The sequence below is a fragment of the Lepisma saccharinum genome, chromosome 6, assembly GCF_977018435.1.
Source record: "Lepisma saccharinum chromosome 6, izLepSacc3.1, whole genome shotgun sequence".
NCBI lineage: Eukaryota > Metazoa > Arthropoda > Insecta > Zygentoma > Lepismatidae > Lepisma > Lepisma saccharinum.
The window spans coordinates 24,013,878-24,039,399 of record NC_139234.1 but is presented as its reverse complement, the minus strand read 5'-3'; the positions used below and the strand labels follow the sequence as shown (position 1 = coordinate 24,039,399).

Genomic DNA, 25,522 nt, shown 5'->3' with positions numbered 1-25,522 from the left:
CTCTTGCGATATAATAGTGATATTTTTAATAATTTTATGCAATAATACTTGTTTTCATTTCTTTCGCGTATTTTATAAATATCTATTGTGCATGTGGCAACCCTGAAATTGAGCCTAACTCTACACGCAACCCACCAACGCCTTGTGTAAATTGGGTTGCCTAGTTTAAAATGTCGTTGTCCTAAAACTTTTGAGAGACACTGTACATTGAAGTATTTTTTTAGGGTATGATAAGGAGTATATTTGGGGTAAACGCCGTCTCTTTTCAGTCCTAGGAATTGAAGGAACTTGCTTTGTACATTCTCTATTCTGCTGGTTTCATTTAGGTTTTGTGGGGACCAGACGATAGACGCGTATTCCAATTTCGACCTTACGTAGGTATTGTATAGCGTTTGGAATGTTTCTAATTTCTTAAAGTCGTTTCCCATTCTCATTATAAACCCTAGGTTTCGGTACCCTTCTGCTACAATGAGGTCGATGTGTTTTCGGAAACTGTTATTTTCTTCAAACTGAACACCAAGATCTTTATAACTTGACACTCTGCCTAACGTGTGGCCACTGATTGTATAAGTGTGCGTGTAGGGTTGTTTCTTTCGAGTGAAAGTCATAATTTTGCATTTGTTAAAATTGAGTTTTAGTTTGTTTTTAGCGCACCATTCTACACGATTTTCAATGTCGCTTTGCAGTTCCAAGGTATCTTTATCGTTCGTTATAGACTTAAATATTTTCAGGTCATCCGCGTACAAGAGGTTCTTGGAATGTAGCAGGCATTCTGGGAGATCGTTAACAATCACAAGAAATAGCAGTGGTCCAAGGTTCGATCCTTGCGGGATACCCGAGGAGGTCTGAAATACAGTAGACATGCTATTATCATATCTAACATACTGTTTTCGGTCTTTCAGGTAGGAGGAGATGAGTTTTAAAACACGGGCTGAGATGTTAAGATGGTGAAGCTTTTGGAAAGGTGTATCATGGTCAACAAGATCGAACGCCTTTGAAAAATCAGTATAAATTACACCAACGTGCCCTTTCCCGTCCAGCATCAAGGTTATAAAGTCGGAGATTTCCAATACATTTGTTACAATGGACCGTTTAGGTATGAATCCATGCTGGTGAGGGGACAGTATCGGATGAAGGTGTCTGGAAATGTATTTACATAAGATTTGTTCCAAGAGTTTTGCAGGAGTTGAAATAAGAGCGACTGGTCTATAGTTGTTGATATCAGCTTTGTCGGAGGTCTTTGGTACGGGACACACCTCAGAAAGCTTCCATATTTCCGGGAAAACGCAGGTGGAGAGTGAAAGGTTGAATAAGATGTGTAGCGGGTACTTAAGGCTTTCCGAGCATCGGGACCAACAGATCTTTTCGGTTTTAGTGATTTTATTGCATCTTCCACGTTATTTAGGGAAATTTCACCAATATGGAGCATGTCCAATAGTTCGTTAGTGTTATCCAGGGGGAATGTTCTTTCGTAGCTTGATTTATCATCGCTATAGATTGATTTGAAATGACGAGCAAATGCATCCGCAATCTCTTTTCCGCTTCGTAGAGATTTATTTTGGTAGGTGGTGGGGTGGGTAGGTGTTTTCTTTCTTTTGTTTTTTACAAAGGACCAAAATCTTTTGGGATCGTATTGTATACCTAATTCACAGTTTAGCAGATATTCATCGTATGCCTTGGAGATTCGTTTTTTAACGTTCTTTCGCAATTCTTTAAATTTAGCTTCATGAAAGGCGGCATCCCCGATCAGTCTTTTCCATTTCCGATGATGCATAGCTTTAAGAGCTATATCCTTTTTTATTTTCCAGGTGAACCAGCATGGATATAGTTGCGACTTGAGGTTCGTGTAGGGGACGCATTTATCAAATACCGAGTTTAAAATGGCATAGAATGTACGGACCGCATCATTTACATCTGTATAATTTCTTAATACATCCCAGTTTACAACTTGAAATTCTTTGAATAGTTTTAAAAAAATCGGCCTTTTGAAAATTACATCGTTTTAGTCTTGCCTCGGGTTTGATTTTGCGTGGTTGTGGGTGAGAAGCACACAGAATTAGTGCAGGATGGTGCTTATCTTCAGGTACTATCGGAAGCTCATTCATTTTAACAGACACGTAGTTCAAATTGGTTATGATTAAGCCTAACGTTTTGCGATAAGTGTTTAACACATCGTTACAGTTTTTTAATTAATGGAATTCGAGGAAATTTTGCAAATGTAGACACGTGTTTCCTGAATTGAGTAAATCTGAATGTGAGCCTACGATTTCTGGAATATTAAAGTTGCCTGTCAGAAGCATGGCCGTATTTAGAGGGGGGGGGTTTCTAGGGTTCAACCCCCCCGAAACTTCTGACATGTTGGATTAATGGATGTTCAAAAACCAAAATCTGTAACAAATTTTCAATTTTTTTTCGAAGCATCACAAAAATACATGGAGACAATGTTGAAACGATCGAGCTAGAATTTTCATACATTTGGAATTCTGAAAGTTGAGTGAAACAGGATTTATTCTCGGAATCGAAGCCCACTGGCGACCCCTCCATTATCACTTCTGCTGTCATCTTTCCAGTGTTGTTCCTGCGTCACAAGGAATATAGACTGAAGATTCCCTTATGATTGTCCCAAAATTCCCTTTCCAGCTTTTAAATTCCCCGTCCGATAAAGTCGAAAATAAATCCCCCTTGATAGGAGTTCAAACCTCCAGTTTCGTAGCTCATTACGTTCGCGATTGAGGTTACAATCCATGCACCAGGCTAAGCTTTTAAAGAGAATAACTGGTTCCACACTTTTCAAAATTCCAAAAATTTTATTTTAAAGTCAAACAACAAAAACTTTATGACTAAAATTTCCATCTAACTTTTAAAGTTTTTTTCTTGAAGGTATCTAAAGTTTAATGACGAAGTAAAATAATTGTGCATTTCAGTACACACTGTATGAAACGTAAAAAAAACAAAAAGAAACTTATGCTGGATATTCACTCATCTGCTGGATTGAGTAAGCCCCCTCAAGGATATAACAATAATATAATAATAATTATTATTAGTATTATTATTATGGAATAAAATTGTTTTATTATTATGAAATTTTAATTATTATTGTACAATTATTATTATTATTTCTATTATTCAAATTTCTGGCGACGCCCTGGGAACAATTATGAATGAACCCCCCCCCCCGAAAATTTTTCCTGCCTACGGCCATGGTCAGAAGTAATCGACACCCAGTCGGGCATTGCGAGGTTATGTGATCAAACAGTGTATCGTACGTTTTAGATGGGGAATCAGGCGGGACATATACTACACACATATTCAAGTTAGTTTCGTCATCCATTTTAACTTTAACAATTAAACATTCAACGGTAGGGTCCTCAAGATTGCAGTCTATTTTGGAGGCTTGGAATTTCCGTCGAACACCCAACAGGACACCTCCGCCTTTGGTTTTTCCCGAGGCGATCGGGTCACGGTCTGTCCTGAATACGACGTATCTGTCGTCAAACAGTTCCTCGCTAGCATGCGCAGACGTTAACCAAGTCTCGGAACATGCCACCGCATCGTAATTATTGGATAATACACTTAGGTAAAACTGTTTTGTTTTCGTTCTTAGCCCTCGTACGTTCTGATATGCAATATTAAAGTGTTTGCTATTGTTATTGTTATTATGAAAGTTTAACTGAACAAAGGTGTTTCGTTTTGGATTGCAATTTACTGAGTCACAGGCGAGAGGGTCGCTCTTCTTGCATTCCTGAATGAAGGGGGATCTCGCGGTCTCATTGCTTTCCAAGACAGACACACTCGGCGTCACCTTACCTGGATGTTGCAGACGATGGGCGTGGCTACGTGAGGGCCTCCTGACCTCCTGGAACCTGAGGAGCAAATTCGGCTGGCGAGGAAGATCTCGATGGCCACATTCTGGAGAAGGTAACGCCGGGCAAAAATGGCTCGAACCTCCGAAAAGTACCATTTCCCATGCAGGTGATCGCAGTATTTGAGAACCTGGTTCCTGCCTGATGCTCCCTTCGTTTACAGCCGGGTCCAAAGGTCACGGCACGCCTCCCCTGCTTCGACTCCGCAACCTGGGATCTCCTCTTGGGTTGAATTCCTGGAAACGTTCCTGGGCTTTCCGGTTCACTAACCCCCTTCCCCAAGCACCAGTACCCCCGGCGGAGTTTGTCTCCTGGGGGCGCCTTTCTCCCGTGCCAAGTATCACTCTCACCTCCAGAAACTACCTAGTGAGTTCCGGAAAAGTTTCTGATTTTTGGAGAACTAACAAGACTCACATTTTAGACCTACCAAGTGAGTTCCTGAAAGGTTTCCGAGGTTTGGGGAGCTAATCACTCTCACCTTCAGGGACTACCAAGTGAACGGTATAATTAAGATTAAAATGATTTTATTATTATTCGTACCTGTGGAGTATATCGTGTTTACACAACATCAATTTGTTTTTTTACAATCCTATCTACCATTCTGCCTTTGCAGCAATAGCAGTGATAGCTTTGGACACACGTTTGGGATGTCTAGCAGAAAACCTCCCTCCAGAGTCTGAACCTCAGAGAATGATAGACAGCGTTCATGTGATGTTCGACGCGCTCTCCAAACTCAACTTCCAGTTCCCGTTCTGGAAGTTCTTCTCAACTCCCACATGGAAGAGATACGTGGAATCATTGGATTACTTCCTAGAGTAAGTTACAATTTTGTCAACCGATATTAACAAAAAAATCGACTTAAAAGATTTCGCTGGACCTTGCTCTTGTCTTAAGCAATGTTTTTCTTCTGGAAAGAGAGATCTGTCCAAATTTTAACGGAAAGCACTGAGAATAATTTTTGTGTTATTGAATTTTCTTTTGTAGCTCGTTAAATCGGCAGGGTGTCTGTCCATAAAGGTTGTTTACAACTTCACAACCCAACAGCAAGAAACTTGGATTGGTATATGTGGTCCAATTACCTGGCCTCCTAGGTCCCCTGATATTACATCCTTAAACTCCTTTTGTTGGGTTATGCTAAGGACAAAGTGTATCAAACTCCTCTGATAAATCTTGAGATTTGGAGATCAGAATAACTAATGTTGACGGGTAAAAGGAAGAAAGGACATAATTGGAATGCCGTTTAGGTATTGTACGTACAACCAGGGAAGTGGACTGAACACCATATGAGCAACAATATGCTTTCGTATGTACAATTCTTGTTATTAAAGTGTGAAATTGTAAACAACCCTAATGGGCACCCTGTATTTACTGTTACCAATCATGCATCCATTATACACAAAAATACTCTTAATTATCATAAAAGGGTTAGTTTTCAGATTTTGTTCTCTGAAGCAAAATACACTAAAAAGACTTGAGATAGGGTCAAGTTCCAGGGGAATTTCAAGTTCTCTAATGTTAATAATGAATAGAAAAATACAATTGTAGTATGTCAGGAAAGTAGTAACGAAAAGCAGTGACCATTTGTCAATGGAAAGACGAAGTGTAAAATGCAGTGGCTGTAATTCGAGTTCATGACTGCATAATGACATCTATCATTTCACCCACCGCGCTGGGTGATATAGATTAGAAAGTTTTAATATGCAACCATGGGCTGAATCGACCATAATTTTAAAATTATATTTGTTGTTCATACTTTTGTATGTTTAGAATTTTTTAAAAATACACTCTTCACAAAAAGTTTGGAGTATATTAAGCACAAAAGTTTGGAATATTGTTGTATTAGGCAATAGGTGATAGGCATAGTGGTATATATGTCCATCAGGCAGTCAGATACCATGTATTATTGAATTCCAAGGCCATACCTATCCCTATTGCCTAATATATCAATATTTCAAACTTTTTGTGAGGAGTGTATGTGAATCCACGTATTTGATTCAATAGACTAATAAAAATTTGTGGGTTCATACAATTTTAAAACTTCTTAACATACAATAGAATTAACAGCATGTTACCGTGAAAAAAACAAATAAGATTGAACTTATGATCGATTCAGCCCATGCCTGCATACTTAAAACAGCTGGATGTCAAGATAAAATGCAAACTACAGAGAGCATATTAAGCCCAAGTCTAAAATGTATTTAAAATAAATTTAATTTTGTAGCAATGGAAATTAGATAATTTGGTTTCTCTTCACATTTTTTTTAGAGTGTCAACCAAGTACATACACAAGGCCATTGAAGAGTCGAAGCAAATAATATCAGAGGAGGATAAAAGTATGTCTGTTCTCCAGAAAATCCTCGCCAAGGACTCGAATCCCAAAACTGCAATAATAATGGCGCTGGACATGTTGATGGCAGGCGTTGATACGGTGAGTAAGTACTTTTCTACTCTACCGCCCCCTCTCCCTCATACACACACACACACAAAATTATAGTGACCGCATTTTGTACTATATGCTCGCTTGCGTTCGGCTGACATAGTTTATTTTCGTGTCCCAAGGTGCCGAACGCTGCTCGCGGAACCAAACAAACTACAAGCTGAGACATCTCATGTTGCCAAATCTCTTCTACGCGCATTGTTTCCTTCCTCGCAGAATTCAAAACGGGTAGGTTGCCAAAGAGTAACACTCATTTGCGCAGGGAAAATATTCATTCAAGGAGATTGGCTCATTGCACTTCCTCTCTCTTAAAGCGCAATACTTGGCAACATTGTCTAAAGGCAGCTGATGTTGTTCCTAGAACGTTCATGTTAATGAGATTGCCAGAGATTGCAGCAAACACACCCTCTAAGTCCATTGCCACATAGATAGCTCCCAAGGTATTATTTATCACTCTCCAGGAAGCAACTGCTCCAAGGGAATGAAAGAGCAGTATTCTGTTTGTTTCCTTCATGACAACATGCGTCCCCGTACCACAGCTTTGATAAAATTGAAGTAAGATGTTATATCTCATCCTCCATATTGTCCTGACTTATCTCTAATGGTCTAATGATGCGACCATTACATCTGCACATGGTTGAATATGTGGACTACCAGAAATGTTCGTTCTGTATCTTCAAGGTACTGATCGAGTTTCGAACGAAATATCTATATTTGCAGTAATTACGATGATCATCAAGTTATTCACAAGGGTCCCTTGGCTTCCCCTCCATATTTCATGTAATGCTGTATATTTCAAAAGTTATATTACCAAATTGTAGCGCAAATAATACTCTAACACGTCTCTAGCTTCCATCTTGTCATGGGTAATTTATATTGTAACTGATGACATTCTTGAACGTCATATTGTATCTACCAGTGTCAGTTGGCAACTCTGTCCGAGCACAGGGACGCATACGCAGAAATCTCCCATGCTTGCGCAGCTCCAAGACTCGCACTCAGTCCGCAACGGAACGTTGGCCGTGTGTGCAGCACACTGCCAATGGCTCTGCATTATCTGACAACCTAAATATGCTGTTGCTATGTCCATAGAAAAACCAACAAAGGAACATTTGTTCTCTCAGCAGCGGCCCCTAAACATGTGATATTTCTGCGCACGCGCGCCTGCGTTCACACAGGATTGCCAACTAACGTTGGTAGATGCAATTCGTTCTTAAAATAGATCTCACCAAATATTTCACTCATATTTCCCTCCAAAGCTCTTCAACAAAACATACAATACTTTGTATGAGTTTCAAGACGTTTCATTTCCTAGCCTGTAAGCCAAGAATGTCACCCCACATAGGAAAATCAAACGATTAAATACAGGTACGCTTTAATCCATACATTTTCATTTGTTTCTTTCGCAGACATCTGTGGCAGTGTCAAATCTTCTTTACCAGTTGGCCAAGAATGAAGACAAACAGGAAAAACTGGCTGAAGAAATTTCAAAGGTGATTTGCAAGAAGGAAATCATCACAGAGGAAAATTTGGAAGATATGAAATACCTGAAAGCATGCGCCAAGGAAATGTTCAGGTGATGTTTATTTTTTATTTCGGTTTCTGAAAGAAATACCTTAGAAACTAATCAATAGATGGGGGTAAATATACAGAGTCACTTTTGTTAAGGGATGTTGCAAATCAGACTCTAAATTACTAAGAAATAGTCAATTCTAAATTATTGTCATTTAATTGCTTTTACCAGTATTTCTTTGTTTTAATTTAACCGTATATTGCTTAACAATTGGACCTGTTCAAGTTACAACACATCAATTAGATTTGCTGTGTTTTCTTCCGAAATTATTTTAACCACTTTCCGCAAACATATTATTACAAATATATGGTAATATGTTATGGTATCCAAGTTATTGTTCTGTAAATGTTATGTTACATGTTTATCGCTGTTGAAATTATAGTAATTTAAATTTATGAGTGTTGATTAGTTGTCTTGCGATAGTTGCAGATACAATACACACACATAACCACGGACATTCTTCATTTTTATAACACACTTCAAAAGACAGTTTTCATATGGCCAATGGCGTAAATTGCCCGATGCTCAAATTCACAACTTCAAATGTAATTCAATGCAAATCAAAACATGCGAACTAAACTTCTTATTGTAGGTGGAAGGACACTACATTGCTAGAAGTTATCGTTAAATTTACCAGTCTGCCTGTCAATTTATAAAAACGGGGCGCAACCGTTATTTTATTTAAATTTGAATAATCTATCTTTGATAAAGGTGGATAGTAATTAAAAATTGCAGTTGTGAACGTCAAAAATATATTTTCTTAAAAAATGAATCACTAAATTTAAATCAACTATGCGGAATTTTGCGTTTTTTTCTAGTCAACTTTAGAATATCTTATTCTCTTTATGGAGCAAGAAAATGCAAATTATTATTATTATTATTAATTATTATTACTACTAATTGCAATTGTAGGACTAGTATTACTAAGGTAAGAAAACTATTAAGACAATAACTTCATAGTGAAGAGATTTTCTCAGGCAATCAACTGGCTGAGAAACCTCTTCAATTTTCGCCGCCAGGAAAGCTTCAATAATTATTTAATAACTTAATAATAAATCATTCATTTTCTCACACTGCTTCCGACCATTCACTGCACTGTTAGAGTTACGGTAAGATTTACAATATACCCTACCGTTAATATTTAACGGTCTGCCTGTTATTTTACAGAAACGGGACACAAGCCTTTTTCTAGAGCACAGACGGATTCATGTTTGCGAAAATTAAATGTCAGTGGTAAACTTCAATTTGTGCTACATGGCTGCATACATACAGAATAGAAAACATAGTTTTTTAATATCTCCTAGCGTCGAAACGAGGCTTTAACGAGGAAAACATCATTAAGAAATGTCGTCCATTCTGATGTCTTGTACAGTGTCTCTCAAAAGTTTTAGGACAACGACATTTTAAGCTAGGCAACCCAATTTACACAAGCCGTTGGTGGGTTGCGTGCAGAGTTAGGCTCAATTTCAGGGTTGCCACATGCACAATAGATATTTATAAAATACGCGAAAGAAATATAAACAATTATTATTGTATAAAATTATTAAAAATATCACTATCATATCGCAAATGACAAAATTCTTTCTGAAAGAAAAAAATAGGTTTTCTAGTATTTCATCGCTGATGAGTCTACAGTAAGGAAAAGAGGTGAGAGGAAACGAAGGAGAGGAGAAAGAGAAAGCGAAAGGAGAAGAGGAAAAGTAGAGGAGAGAAGAAAGAGAGGATAGACGAGGAGAGGAGATGTAGTGAGGAGAATGGAAAAAGATTCGAGGAGAGATGAGGAAAAAAGAACAAAGAAGAGAAAAGAGGAGGAAAACGAGAGGAGAGGAGAGGAGAGGAGGAGACGAGAAGAGGGAAGTGGAGAGTAGAGTAAAGGAGAGAAAAAGAGAAGAACGAAAAAAGAGAGTGCAGTGGAGTCGGAAATCTAAGACAGGAAAGGAGATAAGAGGAGTGGAGAAGAGTGGGATGGAGATAAGATGCGAGAAAAGTAGGGAAGGCGATGTGAGATAAAAACAGAACAGAAAGAGGGGAGAGGAGAAGGAGAAGGAACTGGAGAGAAGAGGTAGTTGCAGAAAATATCGTCTGAGCGTCAAGAATGGATGCATTGGTCAAATTATCGACATGAAACATTCAATAACATTTTGAAATGTATTGGAGAATATATTAGATCGGTGCGAAATGCCTTTTGGCTGAGTTCAGAGCAAATTAAAATCTTCCATGTAAGATCTTTGATTTTACCTGCGATTACACCACTAAAAAAATTAACGTAATTTTTAATATTTATAAGAACTATTCAATTTATCTCTACTTCTCGGTTCGTTGAAATTGAGATTTTGTAATTCAATATTTCCCCTCCCCCCTTCGTTAATTCCAAACTGATTCATTCCGTTTCAAACGGCGCGGACAATGAACACAATGGGATATGTCTAAAACTTACGAAAATTTTCTGCCACCAGAAGGGTTTGAACCTACGACCATCAAACTGACAAACCTGAACGGTAGCCACTACCCTACAAGCTTTCGCTCCTTAAGCAAGGTAAAAGGAGCTGACCAATGTGAAATGTAGATGTAACTCTCCTGCATGTAACGTGCAAACAAGTATTGTTTGTAACAAAGAAAACGAAAGTAGTAAGACTCGGCGAAAACATTTAATGGAGAATTGCACATGGTGAGAACTTTTCATTCGATATTTGCGGAGGTATCCTTGCATTGAACTCAACTGGGAAAAGGGCTAAAATTAGCATGTCCTGAATTGCCACACATATAAATAGTTATTTCATTAATATTTGTCAATGTCTTTGAAGCAGTACACAATTATCGTTAGAGTATCATAATTCACGATCTATATATAAAAATATCCCGTTGAATGTGTGTCAATTCATTTATTTGTTTATTTTTTTTATATAAATTTCATATGCAGAACAATGTAGCGACTATATACTGCTATTACAAATAATGTTACCATGCTCTTGTTTAATGGAAGGGATTCTTTTTTAAGGAACATCTAGTATGGAGGATCGAACGTGGGACCGCAATGCTTTCAAGAACTCTAACCAATACACTACGCCCTTTGTTTTCTTGGAGCTACAGTTCCTAATTATTCTGTCGCCTCAATATTGTAACGTTATCTGCAAAAAAGAAGTTAAATACTCAGATATAGCTCTGTACTTCTAGAATTACTTTATACACATGCATTTGAAATTTAACTCTGAATTTCTTTCTTCGTATTAGTATATCTAAGCTTGTGAATATATTTTATTTGTAATTTTATAACGGTTTCATGAACATCTACGAAATAGTTCCTTATAACTTGGAATATGGTGAATAGATATGAAATGTCTTGAAATTAATTTTCGACCACTAGATTTTGGCAAGGGAATTATGTGTGATCCGTTTCCAGTCATTCATTGCTTAAACAAACGTTTTAAAACTACGTGGAATTTTAATTCTGGGATAAGTTTCTTTACTTGCTACATGTATGCGAACTACACTCTGTCCCACTTATCTCTGGAGCAGGTGAACGAAAAAAAGTATCTGAGCAGCAATGAACACGTGAGAGGAACGGGATTGCGTGGAGGGAGGAAAACCACTGCAGTTACCAGCCTTCCCAGCAGCGTGCACTGATTCGCTCTGTCCACTCGATCCCCTCTCCCCACTTCTCTTCCGCTATGCGTGGCTGTGCTCCAGAGATGCTGGGACAGGGTACAGTTAATTGTTTCTCAAAAGGTATCATCTATGTCTGTATGCCACACATTGAATTCTTACTCACATGGAAAAAAAATGTCAATTTGTATTCAGGGGTAGTTTTACAGTTACAAACTATTTTGGCCTTGATGAGAAGTTTAGTGTAAGTAGGAATTTTGTTTATAATTTTGAAATTGAGGTCGTCTAAGGTTGAAATCCTCATATTTAGGGCTTGAACTCGTCATCCCAAGAGGTTGAAGATCGTCCTCTACTTTGTGCGTGACCTTCTTTATTTTTCTATTCATAATTCATCCTCATCGTCGCGATTAGCCAAAGGTAAAATAAGAAAAGTCCTCCTCCGTGACCGTGCGGTCGAAGGAGCTGTGCTTTGGACTCCGACTGCAGGACGGCATGGATTCGAGTCCGCCTATGCTCACTCTCTAGGTTCTCGGCCTGTGTATGGGACCGGTGGCAACCCACCATCGTGAAGAAATCGGGGAGCTACGAGTGAGTAGCGTAACCCGATCTCGGAAATCTCCTATGGGGCATGTTCCTGGGTAAACAAAAAATAATCGATCAGACAATTCGATTATCGAAGGCGATAAAATAACCTCCGGTTGACCAAGTTGCCAATATAAATAAATGGAATACAGATTGCCTTCGAGCTTACATTGTTAAAAAGGAGCGGATACACGTATTACTATCCCAATAATTATTCAATACGGTTTTTTGTTTGTCAGGAATTATCACTTAAACTATTGCATGTTGAGCTGGTGCCTACCTAGCCGCCTCTGATGAAATCTACCATTCTTCAGATTCTCTTTCAAATTCGACTCTGGTCACTTGTAACGTGCTGGGTGCAGACACTGTGCATCGAACCACAGTGTTTGCGATAAGAAGCGGTCTTGAATAGCGTGAGTGAGTCACTTTGATCGCGGGCAAACTAGACTACCAAGCTTGTCTGCCTTTGAAAACCAAGTCATTTTTTTCACGGTTTCCGAACGCGATTGCTATTGTAGAAGCATATATTCTCTCAAAAGAGCAAGAAAGGAAATTCGACCAATGTTCTCCCGTCGTCTAAAACCAAATAGTATCTATTAAACGAAAAGTTCACGATTGTCAATAAACGGTTTAATCTATCTGAGCATAAGGTGAATGTAAATACTAAATTTAATAGAAAGATTCTCCAAAATTTCTCTTCCACTGTCTACGTAAGGTCAGTACCCAGGGGAGGGGCCATGTGGGCCATGCTCCCCCCTCGAATCCTAAAATATTTAAATGTGAACCTATAAATAAATAAGTACGAAAATAACATCGTCGATTTTTGAAATGTGTAAAAATTTCAATTTTGCTCTTGCATAAATGAATCTGTTTCTTGCGCAAAAGTCTTCAATCTGCAATATTGGGTAGTTTTAGTTTTATAATCATTGATGCAAGGCTAGCAGACGTCCGATTCACCGATTTAGTCAGGACAGTGCGTTACTTTCAATCCCTGTCCCGACTTTTTCGAACTGCAATCGTGATGCGAAAATGTCTCTTTATTATTGTTTTTTTGTTAACTCATAATTAGACATGTTCTTTATTGTATGAATAATTCTAAGTACGCAACATAGAATTATCATGACTTTTTAATGGCGCTAGCACTATTTGAACTATTTTGTAATATCTGTCTGTCTCTCTCTCTGGTCTACGTCAATGACAGAAATGCAAGCAATATTCTTATTTATTTTTAACCCAATTAAAGGAAAGTATAAGGATTTAAAAGAAATAAGAAAGATCATCACTGTTGCTCTTTCTTAGAAATTGTTGTTCTTCGAGGAAGAAAAATTAGAAGGATTTAGTCCAGGACCTTAACACAGTGTCCCACGAGTCTCTTTTGACTAATACTGTCAAATGTGACATGATTTTATGAATAAAATTTTCCGCCTGTTTACGTATAACGTTGCACAGATTTGGTAGTTCGCACACGGTGTAATTATTTCGTGTTACCTTACGCAACAGCAAATACATTTCATAAGACTGTTCTGGACACAAGACTTGCATCAGTAAACAAGCATCTTGTCTGTTACAGTATCACAGGAAAAGAACATCGTCCTGTAATGTTCAAGCCTCTAGATATTTTCCATTAGTAATGTCTAATCACAATAACAAGTTAGAAGAAATAACTGGCATTTTCACAACTACCAATATTCTCGCTTTAATCACTTCGAAAATTATTTCTCGAAGATATAGGTTATACTACAAGAAAGGAAATCAAAATTAAAGTAAAAGTTCAACTACACGTATACCAAACGACATTTACAATATTAAAGGGACAGAATACTTTAAAAAAAAATGTTGATTCATTCGAAGGTAAAGTCGTGGTGTAGCGGTTCTTCTACCTGGTTTAAGGAACGAAAGCTTGTAGGGTAGTGGCTACCGTTCAGGTTTGTCAGTTTGACGGTCGTAGGTTCGAACCCTTCTGGTGGCAGAAAATTTTCGTAAGTTTTAGACATATCCCATTGTGTTCATTGTCCGCGCCGTGTGAAACGGAATGAATCAGTTTGGAATTAACGATGGGGGGAGGGGAAATATTGAATTACAAAATCTCCATTTCAACGAACCGAGAAGTAGAGATAAATTGAATAATTCTTATAAATATTAAAAACTACGTTAATTTTTTTAGTGGTGTAATCGCAGGTAAAATCAAAGATCTTACATGGAAGATTTTAATTTGCTCTGAACTCAGCCAAAAGGCATTTCGCACCGATCTAATATATTCTCCAATACATTTCAAAATGTTATTGAATGTTTCATGTCGATAATTTGACCAATGCATCCATTCTTGACGCTCAGACGATATTTTCTGCAACTACCTCTTCTCTCCAGTTCCTTCTCCTTCTCCTCTCCCCTCTTTCTGTTCTGTTTTTATCTCACATCGCCTTCCCTACTTTTCTCGCATCTTATCTCCATCCCACTCTTCTCCACTCCTCTTATCTCCTTTCCTGTCTTAGATTTCCGACTCCACTGCACTCTCTTTTTTCGTTCTTCTCTTTTTCTCTCCTTTACTCTACTCTCCACTTCCCTCTTCTCGTCTCCTCCTCTCCTCTCCTCTCCTCTCGTTTTCCTCCTCTTTTCTCTTCTTTGTTCTTTTTTCCTCATCTCTCCTCGAATCTTTTTCCATTCTCCTCACTACATCTCCTCTCCTCGTCTATCCTCTCTTTCTTCTCTCCTCTACTTTTCCTCTTCTCCTTTCGCTTTCTCTTTCTCCTCTCCTTCGTTTCCTCTCACCTCTTTTCCTTACTGTAGACTCATCAGCGATGAAATACTAGAAAACCTATTTTTTTCTTTCAGAAAGAATTTTGTCATTTGCGATATGATAGTGATATTTTTAATAATTTTATACAATAATAATTGTTTATATTTCTTTCGCGTATTTTATAAATATCTATTGTGCATGTGGCAACCCTGAAATTGAGCCTAACTCTGCACGCAACCCACCAACGGCTTGTGTAAATTGGGTTGCCTAGTTTAAAATGTCGTTGTCCTAAAACTTTTGAGAGACACTGTACACGGTGTGAAAATGTAGGTTTTGTTCGGTGACACCCTGCATAAATGTAATTTCAGATAGGCATATTTGTAATGGAATTATATCGATAAGTACTATATTTTCAATTTCAGATTATCACCTGTCGTAGTGGCGAATGGCCGAACGACGATTAATGATATTGTAATTGGGAACTATCAAATTAAGAAAGGAGTAAGTATTGTTTTTTGAGCCTATGTTAAGTTAGTTACTTGCTGGTTATGGCTTTGAATAGGTGATAGCTTGGTAAGTTCTTAGCATCGCTTTTCTGCCACATTCGACTCATCGCGATGAATGATGATACGATGAAATTGATGAAGGGACACTCACAAAGAACGCCTGACTGTGTGTCAGATACCACGTTAAACTATAGGTAAATTCGAGCCTATTTTGCAAGTAGTTCCTAAAGAAGTGAATTTGTATTTTTTGTTATTTTCTGCCATTTCGGATAATCACGGCTTTGACTGACTTCACTATGTGGAATAAATAACACAACACGTATGTCCAGGCCGGGATTCGACCCCGTAGCCATTGGCGTCGTCCTAATCACTTCGCCACGGAGATTGGTAGTTTGCCACCAATGGATTGACTTTCTAATTTGTTTCGTCTCGGCACTATTCCTTATTAATTCGTTTCAATTTCATATTTATAATTGCATCCCAAATCCTTTGTTGCAACTGACCTTTTAAAGTTTATTTCTGGTTCGCTTACGCATGCCTTGTGTAAAATAACGCTGAAGAACACACTTTTTGGCACATGAAAAGTGTATTGTGATTTTAATGTAAAATTTTACGCTGAATTCAAATATACACTCAGAATTTTTCTATCACCTACAGTTTTTGTACAATTGATATCTTTTAAGTATTGCTTTTACGGAATTTTAGGATTTTTTTCTGTGATAAGTAATATGTAAAACAATATTTTAAATGATTTCGAACAGAAGGTGGGCACAAACAGTTTAACATTTATGAACGCAAAATGACACACGCGAATTTTATTTCGGGGTGGGGGGGAAGGCGAACCTCGTATTTGATGCGACTTGAATGGAAATGGAATGTTGTAACTTGAACCACGAGATTATTCACCAGACTGTTATCTCTGTTTTACGAAGGTAAAAGGACTAACTAACTAACTAACTCCCTAGCCTTCTTAAACCCGAAGGTTCATGGCTGCAGCAACACAGGCCTTCCATCTTTCCCTATCTTGAGCAAGTTCTATATACTCTTTTCCATCCCTACCGATTTCCTTTAGGTCCATCTCAACGTTGTCCCTCCATCTTCGTCTTGGCCTTCCTACAGGTCTCTTACCATCAGGTAAAAGGACTGAATAGTAAATCCAAATAAACAGTAAATTAACCAAATTTGCCATCTGCTGTGAGGCCAGTACCTGTACCACATCCCAGTACACATCTAACTGTAGAAGATGGATGGGAACATGAGGCAGCTACCAAAGTTCAAAATGAGAAGCAAGATCATTCTACTTTCGAAGCCTCTTCTTGTGAACCTCATCTGCTAACACAAGGTGAATTAAACAACCCTGATCGGGATTTGAAATTGGGAAAGAAGAAGAACTTTTGGAATCTAGGCAGAAAGCCTGGAATCTCCTTCAGAAAGACACCAAAGTGTGTTTCTTTCGTGACCGACAGGAAGGGAGTTTGAAGATTTTAATTCCAGAAAAATCGATAGTGTATTGTAAAAATATTTGCGATGTGATGGATTTATTTGTTCCTGAATATGAAATAATATAGCGGAGACTGTTTCACTGATTCCTCGAAAACTAGTTTGAATGCTTTTCTTTTGCACAATGGGAACATATTTCCTTCTGTGCCGTTAGTTTGTTCTACTAACATGAAGTAAACACATGAAGATATGAAAATGCTGTTCGAAAAAAATCAATATGACAAGTATTGGTGGATCTTATGCTTCGATTTAAAAGTCATTGCGTTTCTAAAGGGTTTGCAGATTGGTTACACTAAATTTTACTGCTTCTTGTGCGAAATGGGACAGCAGGGACAAGAATAATCATTGCAACAAGAAAGAATGGCCAAATCGTGAATCACATACTATACCTGGACAGTCAAAATGTTGTAGCCTACATACCTCACTAGTCAACTCTGATATGATTCTTCTTCCTCCACTTCATATCAAGTTAGGGAGGGCATTTCAAAAACTTCGATAAGGCGATGGACTCAGTGAACTTTTCTAACGTTGGAAGCGGCTCCGGCGCCCACCCAACATCGAATGACATAGGTACCTGGGGGAAACCCTTGGGGGTAGAGGGGCGTGATGCTATTCACATCACCCCCACTCACGACCGGATCAAGAAAGTGTGGGGCGTTACCCCCATACCACCTATACGCCTTCATGGCGTGGTGCTAAGCACAGGGGAGCACTTTACCTTTTTTTACCTTTTTATCGATAAGGCGATGGACAAAAATGGTGCTTGGTTTCATTGCTTGAAGGAAAAATTTCCTCGTGTTAGGATGTTAAAATCAATGAAGGGTTTCTTGTGTGTTCCCAAATTAGAGCTTTGATAACGAATAAAAAATGTGAAGGCCTCTTTTGTGAAATGGAAAGATCAGCGTGGAGTTAATTTAAAAGCGTTGTGTGTAAAACATTTTAGGAAATCGTAAAGATCCGAACTACCGTTAGATTCAAATTCAAATTCAAATTCAAATTTTCTTTATTAAAGAGCGAGGTTCAGCCTGTGGCTGTTCTCCCACCTAACCCCGTTTGACATTTACCTACTGTACATTAACAAAATCATAAAAAGAGAGAAGAAAATACAATAAAAAATAGTTACAAGGAAAGAACAAGGACAAGATTTTAAAAAATCAAGACAACACATATAAAGGAAAGAGAAAGAACACATTCACGCACACGTACACACACATACTAAACATTTTTGAGCAGGACATTCACGCACGGATGTTGAGATTGATGTACATGATTATGCTAGTTTTGTGAGATACGATAGAACAATGCATACGTAAATATTACAATATAGTTCAAGATTTGTCAAGGATGGGATTGGCGAGGCTCGTATGTAGTCTATGCTGTATTGTTTAGTGTTACTCGTGGGAGCTTGAACAGAGATATTGTTCATCTAACAGAACATTCTTTAGTTTATTCTTAAATTTGTTAGGACTGTGGGTGAACTGTTACAGTCATACAAAGATATGGGGGTGTAATATGTCCCTCAAAATACAAACTTGGACTGTCACCTGGATTTCTTCTCTGCCAATCTTGCTGCCGTCAGTGGCATCCGTGTCATGGGAAACAGGTGCCAGAGACAATGGAGGGCAAGAATGCTTACTGATTACTATTGGATGCTGAAGAGTGATGTTCGAGGTGCAAAATGCAGAAGGAAATCAACGACTCTCACATTTTAGTTAAGTTTAATAGTGTCATGTATGTATGTAAAGATATACAAATATTTTTCTCACTTAACCTGGGTGCCACAAAGAAACTGTGGGTGATGGAGAAAAACTACTTACACATTTGCATTCAGTGCAAAAAGTACTATTAGGATTAGCTATTTTCCCTCGTGTGCCAAAAAAAGTTCAATTTTGTTCCCCAGTGTAATTTGGATGTTCTCAGTTGTTGTTCTGTTCGCAGACGATGGTTCATCTCCCGCACATGGTGCTCTCCCATAAAGATGAATACTTCCCCGAGGCCAAGAAGTTCATCCCGGAAAGATGGTTGAAGGGCAACAACGAGAGGGAGAAAGTGCATCCGTTCATTTCACGACCTTTTGGCTATGGGCCTCGTACTTGCATCGGGCGACGATTCGCTGAGTTGGAGCTACAAACTCTTGTAGCAAAGGTAATAATGATTTGGGGCATTAACAACTTTCGGTATTTCTTAAGGTAAAAATATAGTCAGAAGTGTTCCCTAGCAACTGCAATGTGCAGGGTGGTCACAAATTATTGGACGCTTTTCAATTTCAATGGTGACAGCTGCAATGTACAGGGTGGTCACAAATTATTGAACGCTTTTCAATTTCAACGGTGACAGCTGCAATGTACAAGGTGGTCAGAAATTATTGGACGCTTTTCAATTTCAACGGTGACAGCTGCAATGTGCAGGGTGGTCACAAATTATTGGACACTTTTCAATTTCAAAATTGACAGCTGTAATGTACAGGGTGGTCACAAATTATTGGACGCTTTTCAATTTCAATGGTGACAGCTGAAATGTGCAGGGTGGTCACGAATTATTGGACGGTTTTCAATTTCAATGGTGACAGCTGTAATGTACAGGGTGGTCTCAAATTATTGAGCACATTTCAACCGACTGTACAGAAAACGACAAAGATAATAGTAGGCAAAATGTCCATCACCATGCTCATTTAATTTCATTTCCCCAATGTGAGGTTCAGAAATTGAAAAAGACGAATCAATAAGCAGAAAACAATATCTGCCACAGCATAAGTAGAATTCCATGTCACAAAAACACGTAGAAAGAAGAAGAAAATTACCGATGGACAAATTGTATACTACTATCACAGAGTAGCTCAGCTCTCTCTTATACAAACAGAACATTTGAAAACAATGGTAAATAATTAAGTACAGGGGCGCCAAATTTTGAAAAACACTGGGTGTTCTCAACCACTGGACTTTTAAGTTAACGAAAAATCTCATAAATCCATGTATCATGATATTTATTTTCTTAATGCTGATTGACTACGAATAATATATGTATAATACAGAATACTAAAAGTAGCAAATTGTAGATATAAGAAGGATTTTTAAATATACGTACGTGGTTAGTATAAGGCACAGGTCAATGTTCCATTTACTTATAGCCAACGCTTGAAGTGCAAAATGTTAGCTGGGGGGGATGCTTGGTGGAGCCTTGAAGTTACGTGGGGGAATGCTCCTGTGCTTTAATATGGTGACAATGAGGCATCTAGGGGGGGGGGGTGTTTTGCAAAAATGGTGATAGCTGGGGGATGCTGCTTGTAGATAAAGTAAATTTATTTTGTAATTTTTGTGAATACCAATTGCGACTGCCAAATAAAAGCTTCTTCTCCATATTATTAAGATCTTCTAATAACTACATACAAATAAACATATACTCCCCCCTCACCCAAGATAATTGTCGCCGCGACGCGCGCTATATAAACTAAGCCGACAGTCTTGACGAACACAATCCACCTGACTAGCGGTAGGAGACATCTAGTGCGCACCACACCAGCAATGCATCCGTACTTGTGTTTTCTAAAAAATCCGTTTTTTATGGACTTTCAAAAGGACTATTTACCATGGTAACAAGGTAAATTATTCTTCAGTGGTTTCGAGCCCCAAGGACCAACTTATATGTTGGGATCATGATTCAGTACATGTTTGGTTCATCTGTGGCACATTCACTATCAAGTCACAAGTCAGTTTTTGTACAAGCCAATCCGAAGTTGATTTCTGAATGGTCCTCGTATAAATTCATGGAAGCTTTTTACGTTTACACTATTTATCATACTTGTTAATTCTGTAATCACTTAGGTCATGCGATTCTTTCACGTGATTATTAAATTTAGTGCCAAATATTGGAACTCTGCAATATAAAGTTGATATTCCTTGATAATAAATATGTGATGTTTTATTTTCAGATGGTGCAACACTTCAAGATAGAGTACCACCATGGAGAAATAGGCTTCTCAAGAAAAGTTGTTAGCTCTCCTATTGATCCGTTGAAATTCCGGTTGATTGAAAGGAAGTGATGTGCAATACAATAAATGTTTTAAACTCTCTCTTTCGTGGTGTCTTATTCTCTATTACCCACTATTCTCAATCTCATCTATGTACTTGATCATTTCATTTTATGTCAAAATCAACCACATCAACGGTACTTCACAATTTTTTTGCAGCAATCAGAATATTGTCTCTCAGTCTCTGGCCATTTCATCTCTATGTAGACGATCAGCGAGCCTACAGACATCACACCTTGTGCGAAAGAGAGAAAAGCATTGGCCCATGTGGAGATGACGTCAGTGATTTGCTTTGTAGTATGAGCGATGATTGGAGATTCATGACAATGAAACTCACGTTCAAGTTACCAGGTAAATTAGGCTTGGGTAACTCGTTTCCACTTGTGAATGACGGAGACCGTGCCATGATCACAATGCCACTCTACACAGGAGCTTACAAATTATATCTGTGAAATTTTTATATGCTTTTTCTAAAGGTAAAGAGCTAAGCTATTGAGTAGTATAGTAACATGTTTTATTTTTTAGCTAGCAACATAAGAAAGAAAAAAAAAGTAAAACTCTCAAATTGTATCAACTTGCCCCGGCCAACCCTTCCATTAAAGATTATTAATAATTTAGTTGACACTGAAATGGAGAATGTAGTTAAACATCTGTAAAAAAAAAATAATAATGAACGACCGGAACTGCCCGTTACCATTTCTGACGAGACGAAACAGGAAGGTTTCAGATATTCAGGAACCGGAACGCTTTTCCGGTCAGATCCAGTCCATTTCGAAACCTGGAAACGTGGCTCCACCTTCCTGCTAACGATTAGAAGTGGAGATATGTAGCTCTGACTCCACGTAGAGCCCTTCGGGAGATTTTATTTAAACAAAACCGAAAACAGCATTTTTTGGTGTTATGTTCCTTTGGTTCGCGACAAATTGTACGAAAAATGCGAGTAGTTACAGCTCTTGAAATGGAGACATTTGACGGTGTGCTTTAAGTAACACGCTGTCATTGAATTTCTCAATATTGACACCCGCTTCGTTCCTCATCTCATATATCCTCATTTCTTGGTTTGTAGTCTGAGTTTTTAAGTGCTAACGTCAAACGAACGAAGGTACTGTCACACGGTATAACTGTTGGTACAGAGTTCTGGTAATCCAAAAAAGGGTAATGTGGGCAAACTAGTGGATTCCATTGAAAGGTATGAACTTCACCCTGACATTTTTTCCAGAATTTTCCTTATAAAATTTATGGAGGTGCAAGGGCAAATTTGGAGACAAAATTAACAAAAATTCGACTTTTGTGAAAAATCTTGGGAGAGTATCCACGGAATTTGGAGGAACGCGTTAGGGGGTGTTGGGATCGGGCGGATAAATCACTACTCCACACGACTGTTGCAAGGCAGTTTACTAGTGACTGCGGAAAATTGCATATATGCGGGCTTACTTGATTGATTTGCTCTATTTAGTTTGCTTCTGTGCCACTTTTAGTTAATTTGCTAATGTGAGGATGAGTGATGACTAGACCTCGGATTTTCAGGTTCTAAAAGTGTGCTTTTAGGTTCCTAAAATATGCTCTAAAAATGCTTAAATTGGTTCGAAAAACCCTAAAATAGGTTCTAAAAATCTTAAAATAGGTCCTAAAAATCATGGAAGACTCGAAAAATCCTGAAGTAGATTAAAAAAATTAAAATAGTTCAAAATTCCTGAAAAATGCTGATTAGGTATAGTCACCGGCAATGAAAATGGGATACCTATATCCTGAAATATGCACTATCTTGCATAACGTTACGTGTGTTGCGTAATCCAACGGAGATGGCAGAACTTAACATTGCAAATTTCTTATTAAAATCCACTCTTCGACGTATAGTTAGACAACAATCTTTTTTCATGTTATCCCCAGTCAAACTCCGCAATTGTGTCTGTGATGATCATCTTATATGCTGAAAATAATCTTTCAACAAAAACATAATAGTCAGTGGTGCAAACATGAATGCTGAAATGTTAGTTTGCAATAGCATTTTATAGGTTTGTCGCGTGTTACTCACAAATCCAGAATATAAAAAAGGAAAGTTAAAAATTGTACTTACGTATGTGAGTATAGTGCTCTTATTGTAGAACGACGTTTCAGAGATTGACTATCTCTTTCCTCAGGTTCGTATAAAAAACTAAGTACTTGGCATAGTACTGCGTCAAAAATGTAATATTTTTTACCTGTGAATAGGTCTACTGTACAAGTTTTTTTAGGGAACGGCTTGGTTTTTACGTACTTCTAATAGCAAAAACTTAATATTTTAAATGTACCCTAACCAACCCTTAACCACAATCCTCATATTACATTTTTGACGCAGTACTATGCCAAATACTTAGTTTTTTATACGAACCTGAGGAAAGAGATAGTCAATCTCTGAAACGTCGTTCTACAATAAGAGCACTATACTCACATACGTAAGTACAATTTTTAACTTTCCTTTTTTATATGTTAGTTTGCAAGGCGTGAATGCCACAAAGCACCGAAGTGACGCGAAAATCCGAGGTCAAGTGACGACATAATGAAATTGATGAACGGACACTCGCAAACATCCATGCCCGGGTCGGGATTCGAACCCGGGACCCCTGTTGTCGTAGTGCGATGTGCTAACCACTCCGCCTTACTGTTAGGCGTGATAGTGTTTCAGTAGTGCAGCGTGAGTGACAAAGCGGTGACTCAGGCAAATGCAGAACACTTGAAAAGGTGACCATGCGAACTTTTCTTATTGCAAATGCTGCAGTTCATTTCACTTCGTCACTTCATTTTTATTGTAGAGAGTGAAGCTGGTCTCCTGATATGTGCTGTTGTGCCTTTGAGAGTTGATAAAGATACCACATGGCTGTTATGGAAAACAACGAGGTGTCGAAGGACGCGCCACGGGAGTGGTGTCTGCAGACTTCAGCTTCATTAAAGTAGGCTACCAGTGTCATGCTCTAAGGTTGAATTACAAGTTAACAAAATTCGAGAAGAGATGGAAGATAACGGTTTACACCTGACATCGTGCAAAGAAGTTTTATTTGAAAAAAAAAAGGCCGATGAAATGGTAATTTTTGCCGAAAAATGAAATTGAAGCACAAAATCCAATATGGCGGACTTTTTTCAAAATGGTGGAAACCCGTCTCCATAAATAAAAACCTATTGGTTAACGAGGAAACACTTTCAGTAGGGTTTGGCCGTTTTGGAACTATGCTGAAATAATTTCAAGCAATGAAGAGCTATGACAGAGTGTGAAGGCTAACAGTGCAATGAAGATTCCACATTGGAATCTAAGCTCGAAATAGCGAAAGAAAATACATCAGATCCTACTCAAAGGGAAATTACAAAGACCTTCAATTGTCAGGCTTTTACAACAATCAATAAGGTTTGTCAAGGAAATTAAATACCTGGGAGTTACAATGGAAGCACAGCTAAGTCTAAGAACTCACATAACTAAGGCTCTGTCCAAGGCAAAGACTGCCATGCATACCATATTGAGTATGGGAAATTCCGCATATAAAATCCCATTTGCAACGGCGATGAATTATTACAAATCAGTATTCGTACCTACTGTAAGTTATGCCGCGTCGGCATGGGCAATGCTCACTATCAACAAGCAAATAAGACAACGACTTCGGGAAGCTCAACGAAATGTACTTTTGCGTATCTTTTGAGCTTTCAGAACAACAGCCACCTTAGCAGTCATAGTCATAGAAGGAGTTTTACCCCTTGATATGGAAATCCAAAGAATTGAAGCCAGGTATTGGTGGAGGAAAGGGAATATCGAAAGATAGAGCAACTTCTAGGAATCAACATATTATATTACGTCGTTCGTAAAGTAAGTTCCACTGATGAATACCGTGGCGCTGCAAGCGGGGCAGTGTGAATGCGCATGCGCCTTGTCTAGCCACAACCTTGATGAAGTGCAGACGTCAGTTTGAGGCAGGGGGTGCTATTCCGGCTTCCCGCGCTACGGCGGCACGTGAAGGTCTTCTGCTAGAGTGACGTCAAAAAGGGGATCCCTCAGCTGCGGGCCGCTTAATAACATGTAAAATCATACAAGTTTATCGCCTCATAGAGGCGATTATAACTCTTGGGAAGCAATGTTTATAACATGTAGTTCTTCTTCACTGCTTTCCCGTACCTTCTCAAGTTAACTGAGGATAGCAAACGAACAAATTCATGCTGAATTCAGAAAAAAGGGAATCAATGTCTTTGGTTCTTTAACACTATTTGTCTACACTTCTACACGCAGAAATAAAGTTGGTTGGTTGGTTGATTGGTTGATTTGGTGTTTTAAGTCCACTTTATGCACAGTAAGGCTAATCGGTACTGGACCTACATGTTAAAGTGGAATCCGAACCACCATGTGCCTTCACCGGGTATCGATCCCGGGACCCCTTGATTACGAGACACAGCAATGAAGTTAAATGATTATTAGATGAGAGGCTCATCTTGAGACGAGCACAATAGAGAACAACCGAAAAATCGTAAAGTGAAACAATTTGAAATGCCTGTGTGTGCTGGAGGGGGGGTGGGAGTAGTGTCTCGTGCGCATATTTTCATGCAAATATTTTACTAACTTAATTAATTATAGCGTGGACATAACTGCAACAGGATCGAGAGAGTAAGATTGAACGGAAAGGATTAAGTAAGTCCCTCTACATGTATATAACCGGTCTCCATGCCAGCATAACGCT

The 25,522-nt window shown here is 38.4% G+C and overlaps 1 protein-coding gene across 1 annotated transcript in view; it reads left to right on the top strand.

The window, feature by feature from the left end:
• The window catches only part of LOC145988625 (putative cytochrome P450 49a1), a 44,980-nt gene extending 24,114 nt beyond the window's left edge, over positions 1–20,866 (top strand). Inside the window, exons 7-12 of the mRNA XM_083123647.1 lie at positions 4,477–4,678; positions 6,129–6,291; positions 7,710–7,876; positions 15,218–15,296; positions 18,740–18,946; positions 20,730–20,866. Coding sequence (XP_082979773.1) covers positions 4,477–4,678; positions 6,129–6,291; positions 7,710–7,876; positions 15,218–15,296; positions 18,740–18,946; positions 20,730–20,840 — 929 coding nt within the window. The 3' untranslated portion in view covers positions 20,841–20,866. The remainder of the gene's footprint in view (positions 1–4,476; positions 4,679–6,128; positions 6,292–7,709; positions 7,877–15,217; positions 15,297–18,739; positions 18,947–20,729) is intronic.
• The last annotated feature ends 4,656 nt before the right edge of the window (positions 20,867–25,522 follow it).